The 10,267-nt window shown below is 31.4% G+C and overlaps 1 protein-coding gene across 1 annotated transcript; it reads right to left on the reverse strand.

The window, feature by feature from the left end:
• Positions 1–272: 272 nt before the first annotated feature.
• On the reverse strand, positions 273–1,199 carry LOC145193114 (dihydrofolate reductase-like). The gene has a single exon (XM_080070513.2). It carries the CDS (start codon positions 1,058–1,060, stop codon positions 500–502), a length of 561 nt encoding a protein of 186 aa, XP_079926639.2. The 5' UTR covers positions 1,061–1,199; the 3' UTR covers positions 273–499.
• Positions 1,200–10,267: the final 9,068 nt, after the last annotated feature.

Raw genomic sequence — 10,267 nt, forward strand, 5'->3', positions numbered from 1 at the left:
CTGTGTAATTTGATCGGTTTTCTAGTTATATAGTCAATTATTATATAGTTAAACTGCAGCCGAATATAACAGGGTCAAAAACCCAAAAAAAGCAAAAATGTAGCTTGATCGCTTTTCCAGTGTGGTCTTCATATATATATATATATATATATATATATATATATATATATATATATATATATATATATATATATATATATATATATATATATATATATATATATATATATATATATATATATATGTATTGGACACAATGATAACAACTCTAATAAGAAAATTTTTATGTCTTTGTACATATATATCTACATAGTTTCATGCATACTTAGATATATAAATGCATGAATAGATATATACACAGATACATACATGCATAAATAACATGTTAAGTATATAAAATAATATCTTCCAGGATCCATAGTCATATGGCATATAAAATATTATACTAATGCGACATATATAATCATGATATAAAAGTATCTGATAGCTCTAAAAATTATTAATTAGACGAATACACATGGAATGTATATGACACACCATTTTCTACTTGTGTACTTTTGTCAATTCCATCAACATCTATTTCTCTGAATTTATTTTTGTCGAAGTCTGGAAAAAAAGCATCACATGAAAAATCACCCTCTATTTCTGTCAAATAAATTTTTTCACAAAACCTTTCTATTGCCTCTTTATAAACACCATAACCTCCTACAATAAAAATGTTTTCAATAGTATCAGAGTAAGATTTACTTGATAACTTCTCTATAGCTGATTCTAGACTTGATTCAAGCAGAACAGATTCTGGAAAATCCTCTGCAACCGAAGAGCTACTTAAAACTATATTTAAACGGTTTTTTAATGGCCTGTTTTTTTTCGGTATAGAAAACCAGGTTCTTTTACCCATTATTACTGCATTTTGCTTTCCTTCTGCACGCACATTAGTGGTCATTTTAACAAAGTAGCTGTACTCTTTTGGCAAGTTCCAGGGAAGCTTTCCATTTAAGCCTATTCCACGTTTTGAATCCATTGCAGCAATACAGTGAACCTTTCTTAGGTTAAGCATTGCTAAAAATATTGCTTTACTTATAATAATTTAAAATTATCTCAAAGGTGATGCATAAATTTCAGATGAGCATTACGCACAGAGGGGTTTCTATGGGATGGTGGTATGTTTCTACGGATGCACAATAATGGTCAGTGTGTATCCATCTTTTAACGGCACCGATTTTGTATTCAAAATCTGCGACCATTTTATAATAGCATGGCAGGCGTATTTGTTGTAAGAATGGATTTTGTTGTGTTAATTTTTAGAATTTCATGCAACGTAGGTATTTTTTAAAAAAAGTAGATTTGTTAAATTTCATTTTTGTTTTTAGGTTTTTTTTGCTGTTACCACCGCTAATATTAAATTTACTGTTCTGAAAAACTTCGTTGTAGTTCAGATATAAAATTGATATCGAAGGTATGTTGAGTCTATTTTAGATTTATTGTGTCCAGCTTAAAAGCTAATGTTGGTAAATCTACAACTAAGTGGACTAAACAACAGCGTCTAAAAAACTTGAAATAGCTATATATATATATATATATATATATATATATATATTATTTTTGTTATTATATAAACTAAATAATTAGCTTGGTTTATATTACATTACCTAAAGTTTCACGCAATAGCGATCATCAGATGTTATAAACCGGTTTATAACATCTGATGATCGCTATTGCGTGAAACTTTAAGTAATGTAATATAAACCAAGCTAATTATTTAGTTGGTTTAACAACAAAAATAATATATTCGCTCTACTTATTCTACGCTGTATTGAGCACTCTTACTGGAAATATTAACATAATTTCTACAATACTATATATATATATATATATATATATATATATATATATATATATATATATATATATATATATATATATATATATATATATATATATATATATATATATATATATATATATATAGTTTTTAACAAAATATATATCTTTATTCATTCTATTTTTCTTTTATAAAGGTAAACTTCAAATTTTTTTCAATCGAATTTCAATTGAAATTAAAATTCGAACTTTTTCAAAAAAAACATAAAGAAACATACCACAATTTATTGCCTTATAGTAAAACAAATACAAAATGAGACACAGAAATGGAAAGATTTATTAAAACGATTATTAGATGTAATTTTGTTTCTTGCTTAGCTTGGATTGGTCTTTAAGGGTGTTGGAGATTTGAACAATGGAAATTTTCTTGGATTAAAAGAGCTTTTAAGTCATTACGATCCGCTTTTAAAAGAACACTTAAAAAACGTAAAACAGACACAAAACGAAAAGCAGAGATTGCAAGTACATCAACTATCGGTAGATATTCAAAATGAATTCATATCATGCTGTGCTGATTACTTGAGAACTTTTATATTAAAGGAAAGAGAAACTGTGAAAAAATATTCCCTTACTGTAGACGCAACACCCGATTCTGCGCTTATAGAACAAACTACATTCCTTTTACGGTACGTGACTAGTAAGTCCAACAAATTCGATATTATGGAAATATTTCTTAAATTTGTTGACTGCAATAAGAAGAATGGAAAAGATATTGCTAATATAATTCTTGAAACGCTATAGAGGTATAACATTCCTATAAGTGACTGTCGCGCACAAGGATATGATAACGGATCCAACATGACTAGATCATTTAAAAGTACACAAGCTCGCATTTCGCAAACTAATCCATTGGCAATATTTTCTCCTTAAGCATGTCATAGTTTAAATTTATGTGGTGTTCATGTAGCAGATTCTTGTATTCAAGTTGTAAGATTTTTCGGCATCATACAAAAATTATACAATATATTTAGTAGTAGTCCACAAAGATGGGAAATATTAAAATTTAATACTGTATGTTCTATGCATACTATGTCAAATACACGATGGTCAGCAAGAATTGAAAGCGTTAAACTATTTGCTAAAAAAATTAATGAAATTAAAATATCAATAGACTTTGTTTTGGAATTAAACTTAACATCGGAAACTCGATCAGATCTTAACGGAATAAAAAAAATATATAGAATTTTTTGAATCCTCTGAACTGGCAAAAGTATGGCACAAAGTTCTTGCAGCTATAAATTACAGAAATACTGTTTTACAAGCTCGTAATGGAACAATTTATGTAGTAATAACCAATTTGTCAGGTCTTCTTATTGAACTAGATACAATAACAGATGGCTGGGATAGGGTAGACCGGGGAAATGCCAACACACGAGGCAAATCCGACAGCCTGCTCTGTAGTTGTATTTTGTGAGTAAAGCGCTGTTGTATAGTGCTGCTACCTGGCGGACAACACTAAAACAAGCGCTCAGTGAGTTTTATGCTAGTACGCCAACTGCTTGTTTTGCTATAAATAAATAACAAATTTTTGAAGTTTTCCATGTTAAAACTGACTCCTGGATGAACTGAGGTAAGATTCTAATTGTTAGTATTACTAAAAAACCACTTAATTAGCTAGAAAACACATATTAAAACCAACATTTTGGCATAGCCGTTTTAAGATTTGGAGCTAGCAGTAGTTTGTAAGGTTATAACCTTACATATAAACCTATAGGTTACATATAAACCTATAGGTTTCCGCCAACTTGTTCCACCGGGGTAACGCCGACACCATACCATGGGGCAATGCCGACAGGTGTCGGTATTGCTCCATGGTGGCAAAAATTACAAATTCTGAAATTTCAAACATTCTACATTCCGAATATATACAAATCATTACAATAAATTATATTTCAATTAAAATTGAAAAGTTTTTTTCTAAAATTGTAAGTTTTGTAACAAAGTTATAATTTTTTCTAAGCGACACCCCTAGCAACGGATTTTTTATATTAAAAAAAAAGCTATTTTAGAGTTTTTCGCCATTATACACTAGATTTATGACACTATTAGAAACATTAGAGCCAGTAACTGTTTCCTGTTTGCTTAACTTAAGAAAGTAAAGACTTCCAAAACCCTTCTAAAGCCCAACATGTTTCAAAGAAACTCTGGAATATTTGTCACCCCTTCTATCCTTGTCAACAGATAAAGATGATCGCAATAACAGAAAGCAACACTCCATAATCATGACAAGTACCCCTATAAAAGCAGTTTTGGAAGAAGCTAAAAAGAGAAAAGAAATTAAAGATGTAAAAGCCAAACTTAGACTAGAAAAACTTATGGACAACCCTATGGTGATACCTAAAGTCAAACTTAAACTCTTGAAGAATAGGTCTAGCAATGTTGGAAAAATCGTGAAAACTAAAATGAACACCCATCCTAAAAAAAAAACTTTTGCCCTACTCATTAATCTTCAATTTGAAAAAAGTTTTTTTGTATCTCAAAGAGTTAACCTGTCTTACTTTGTCATTATCAATTATATACTACGTTTATTTACTCTATATAACAATAAAACATATTTGGCAAAATAATTGTCTTATTAATTACTAATGTCGGTATTACCCCAAAGTGGTGTCGCAATTACCCTGGTGGCGGGGGAAAAACCAACAATGAGCTTAAATTACGAAAAACATTCATGTAACATTTGTAACGTAAATAATTTTAAAACATTACATGTTAATTTGATGCAGAAAATTAGGACAAATCTTTAGGTTCTTTCACCAAAATTGTAACTAACCTAGAAAAAATCATAAAAATCAAATTGTATTAAGGTGTCGGCATTCCCCCGGTCTATCCTACTATTTTAAATGAATGTAGATTATTGGGCACATCTTTTACTGATAAACACAAAATTTTCAGGAAAAAGATATACTAAGAGCAAAAAAACAGCACAAGAGTTAAAAAGGACGCCGACAGAAGAATTTAGAATTATTATTTTCAACGTTTTCATGAATAGCATCATTGGAAATATGACAAGGTGATTTGATGCATCAAAAAGGAATAGATTATTTATTCAATGTATTTGTTCCGTGGTTGTTCCGTGGTTGTTCCGTGGTTGTTCCGTGATTTAAATAATCAAGAAATACAAAATGTATGAAAGCGATGATTATCTTAGAGATGAAATACCACATTTAAAACCAATTCGCGATGCCAATATACAAAATATTTCTCTTCAGCCCGTTAAATAATTTAATGAAATTGAAAAAAACAAACTGGATGTGCTACTTCCAAACATTGTAATTGCAAAAAGGCTATTTTGCACAATTCCAGTGACAGTTGCCCAATCAGAACGATCTTTTAGTGTGTTAAAAAGAATAAAAAACGTATTAAGATCAACAATGACACAAAATCGTTTAAATGACTTAGGACCTTGAAGCCGAAAATGTGAATGAAAATTAATTTTGAAGATGTTATTAATTTGCTTGTGAGTCTATTGACCTGATCTTGCATTTTGCCATTGCTGAAAAAGTAATCAATAAAGTGGCGTCAATGAGCTTGCACAGCTCTATTATAAAAAGTGTTTAACATTACTTTTTTGTACACCTTTTTTCTAACTTTAACTTTTAATAGATTTAACTAATTTTCATTTTTGATTTTGAGCATTGTGTTTCAACTACGAAACTGCGGACTCTATTCATCGTTTCATTCTTCGTCTGGTATTTAGATTTGAGGCTAACGACATTTTACTTTGTTTACGACATTCACAAACAAGGGCGCGGGTTTTGTAACAAGTTCGTGAAAGTTTTTTTTTATTGAAACAAGACATATCATCCCCAGACTAACAGAAATTTGATAAATGATTATGCTTTTTTTTTTTTTTTTTTTTTAAACTTTTTGTATAGTTTTTATAATAACAATGAGGGATTATTGATTCGAATGAGAAGTTGAAAACAGCATCTCTATGTTTGAAAAAGTACATTAATCGAGTTAATTAAACAATAATTAATATCAAAAAGGCAGCAATCAAAGTATATATCACATTCGCAGCTTACAAAACCTTAGGGCGGATTGAAAGTTGAACTTGTCATAAACTAATATTCAAGTCAGACTCTTTCTTGGCATGGGAGGAGAAGGAGAAGGAGGAAGAAGAAGATGGGAGGAGGAAAATGATGAGATGGAGGAGGAGGGCATAGTCTTGATGACAGAGATTACTGATTTGAATGAGGAGTTGAAAACAGCATCTTGATGCTCCGTAAACAAAAAGCGCAGAGCTGAAACCAATTATTTTTTTTTTTAGTAGAGTCAACAGTGATTACATATTGTGCAACAGAGATCAGTACCTAATAGAAATACCAACATGCTGTCAATTCTTGATACACTCAAACTATTTTTAACAGCGATTCTATTTTCGTACATTTTGAAACTAGACATAAACAAGGGCTGGGCTTTAGGTTCTTTTTTTTTTTACTTTTATTGTTGTCATTATATTTGTGGCACTAAAATGAACAAAGGAGAAAAAATATACAATAAGAAATATAGGAGAATCCAGTCCGATATTGCCAAAATGCTAGCTTCAACGAAACCATCTAATTCTGATCTTGTAGTACCAGCTAGAATTGATTTTCATGCTAAACTGTTTGGTCAGTAACCATATCTATTTCAGTTTCCAAGGTAGAATTTTTTAACATCACTTTAAAAAATTTTCTATGACTGTCCGGATCCCAAAGTTTCTGTAACTTGACACCACTTTTTCTTCCAAATATTTGGAATCAACTATTCAATAGCAGTTATTAACTATTAAACTCAATACCTCCTCTGTTCAATGACCGGATACCTGGATACTCATTTAGGTTATTTTAGATCTTTTTAACACATTAAAAAATCTGTCTCTACAAAAATTTCGCGTTCAATTATACTTTGCAAGTTAACTCAAACACACTCATAAAAAATTTCTCAAGGTAAATACGTCAATCAAATCCGATGTAGATAGTTTCTATTTTTTTCTACGTTTTCACGTAATTCAATTACACTCCTCCTTAATCCTTAGGGATAGCAATAAAGAGCAACAATCTTCAGAGTATTTAAGGAGTATTCGTCGTTCTCGATTGTTCCTCCGACGGGGCACTTCGGTTTTCCGGACCTCTTCGCCAGTGTCCAGATGATTCATATCCTCGCTTGCCGGGATGGTTTCCATGTCTTCGCCGCAACTTGCACCATTATTACCAGCCTCTTTTTCCACATCTGTCACATTGTTTATTCGAGTTTTCTGCGTTCCGCTTCATGGTCTGATATGCTTTACGTAGCGCGACATTCCGTCCACCTCGATCACTTGCTCCGACACATCCTGAGCTATTTCGTCACTCACCGTGCTCTGGTGGCTTCAGCTACACACTCTTGCTAAATCGTGAGTTTACAGGCACATCAACAGCTCAGCCTTTCCGTCCAATCCTTTGACCCTTTGGGCAAAGATATGCAATACAATCATTGGACTTGCTCCTTCATTGTTGATTGAGACGTTGTACCAATAAGTAGCCTCCGATATAAAAATATTTGATCGCTTCGCCACTCTCTTGAGAGTTCGGTGATTTCTCTCGATAATGCCATTCCCCGAAGGACAGTAAGCGGCTTTAAGCTTCAAACACCTCCCTCCAGCTTTCAAAACATTTTCTTGTCTCTTCACTTCTAAATGTAGTGTCATTGTCCGTCAATATTTCTTCTGGTGCTTCCCTTTCGCAAAACATGGACTATAACTGTCGAATTACTGCGATGCTTCCCTGCGAGTGTGGCAGTTGACGCCACAGTGCGAATCTTGAAGGCCCTCAGTCAATTAAGCTCAAATAGCTTTTCGCTCTGTAATGAATGATATCCATGCCTAATATTCTCCAATTTTCGTTGACATCTAACTTCCCGTGCGTCCACATAACGGGCGCCAGATCTATCAATTGGCATAGTTCGCACTCTCGAATTACTTTTTGTATATCTTCCTTTGTTGCAGTCGAGAAATTCTCCCAAACAAAGTGCAAAGTTCTTCTGACTCCAAAATGTCCAGTTCGCTTGTGTATTTCCAAAACTGATTCTCTATACATCACCGCAATTCCGACTCACTTCGCAAGGTCGTCAAGTATTAACATTCTCATCCACCAACCAGGATATTCTAATTAATGACTCGGCCAAGTTATCCTTCGATGATATAAGATTTAAATTGACGTCCAAGTTATTTTCGTCAACGAACTCCCGGAACAAATTCGCTCTTCGCCGAATAAGCAGTTCAGCTGAACTTTCCAGTTGCAGTATCATAAATCCAGTGAAAAACCGTTACGGAGTCTGTGAACAACTGGAGTTTGTTGAGTTTCCATGTCAAAGCCATGTAAACACCGCGTAGTACGGCGTCCAACTCTGCCATGTTTATGTGAACTTTAGATCTGTCTTTACGCAGCCACGTTACATCTTCAACGGTCACTCCTCCTATTTGGATAAGAGCACTTAATGCCAAAGAGCTAGCAGCAACCCATTGTTTACCCTCATCACTACTTACTTCCCATTCTCCACGTGCAGGGTCATTTTCTTCCACCCTCTTCAAAACTTCTTTGAGCACACACCTCACCCCCATGTCAAGGGTCTCATCATCCCATCCGTTTGTCAAAGAAACTATCTTCCGTTTAATAATGCTGCAATTTTATTACTTTAAATTGTTAATATTTAATATTTTTATTATATTTTAAATTTTGTTTTAATACTTAATATTGTTATTACCTAGTACTTTGATTACATTTGATGTTTTTTTTATCATTTGTTATTGTTGTTAATCATCATTTTTAATGATGCTCTAAAAGTTTTTATAGTATTCATTTTTGTTATTGTTTATTATTTTCATTACATTTTTAGATTTTTATAAATATTTCTAATTGTTTTTGTTTTTCAATTTCATTATATTTAAAAATTTTTTAAAACCATTAATAATTGTTTTGTTATTTTATCAACATATACAGTCGCTGCATTTTTTTGGTTTATTTTTAATCAAGATCTTGGTTTCAATTCCTCATTCAAATCAATAATCTCTCTACGCCAAAAAATAAAGTTCAAACAATACATTTGTTTAAGTCCTTTACACGTGAGATCCGCAACATTCTGATAAATACTTTTATATTCAAACCTCTAAAACACGCTTGTGCTAGCAGGTTTTTTTTTTTTTTTATTGTTATTCTTATTTATGATTTCTATTAACTTTACTAATCTTTAAATTATTGCTATTATTTGGCATTTTTGTTCTAATCTTAAATTAATTTGGTTATATTATTATATATTACTTATTACTATTGTTACTGATTATTACTTTTATTGTTTATTGATTTTATTACACTTTTTAAATTCTTTGTGTTAGTGTTATTATTATTTGTTGTTTTTATTATATGGTTTTTTAGTGAGTCCTTTTAGGGTTTAATATTTGAAAGCTGGGTTTCAGGTTTTTACAGGTTTCAAATTTTAAAACCCAGTTTTTATCATAAGTTTTCAACTAAACAGTTTATACGAAAAGTTTAACAAATTTGAAATTTAACCATAACATATTTCTTTTAAAAAAACTTTTAGTTTACTTTTATGTACTTTATATCAATTAAAACTAAATAAACTTGATTTTTAATGTAAATATTTATTTTTCAGTTTTGTAATGCTGACACAAAATTATCAAACACATAAAGTGTCACAAGAAAAAAATGTTCTTTTAGCCTGTTTCTTCAGTTAGAGTTGCAATTTCTAAAATCTGGATCATCAACTTTATATTCTTACTTCGGTTTGAACTTTGTTTGAAGCAGTTGAATTGTGAGAGAACAAACTATTGTTTGTTAAATTTTTTTTCCACAGAGATACTTGATTTTTCTATGAATTCATAAAAATTTAAATGAGAAAACAGATAAACTAAGTTTAAATTTCTCCCCTCTTGAATTCTTTTTTCAAATGATTGGGCATTTCTGATGAGAGTTTTTGTTTCCTCATTTTTTTTAAATGTAAAGACAACAACACAATTTATGAAACAAGCTGTTGAACACACTTTAAAAGATGCTTGTGAGCGTTGTAAGGTTGTAAAAGAGTATATTGCTCACTGCATGGTGTTCAAGACGCAAAAACCTTTTCTGTTAATGTTTTATGCAAGTTTTAATCAACTGTTGTGTTTAAATGGTCACCGTCGGGGTACACCTTCTTTCAAGTTAAGCTGTATCTCTTATCAATAACTTTTTTTAAAATTACATGCATCTATTCTGCAAGAATAAGATCTGCACTCTCTTGGCAAAGGAAATTGACAGCCATCTCAAGTTGAGTGAGTGCCTCACAAATTTATTTCATCTTAGTAAGTTCTTCTTCATCAAGATTGAATTTCGGATCTAGTTCCACCATTGCCATTTTTATCTCC

The sequence above is a fragment of the Hydra viridissima genome, unplaced genomic scaffold (genome assembly GCF_058129835.1).
Source record: "Hydra viridissima isolate aposymbiotic clone 2 unplaced genomic scaffold, HvirCarnegie_v1 scaffold_10, whole genome shotgun sequence".
Taxonomy (NCBI): domain Eukaryota; kingdom Metazoa; phylum Cnidaria; class Hydrozoa; order Anthoathecata; family Hydridae; genus Hydra; species Hydra viridissima.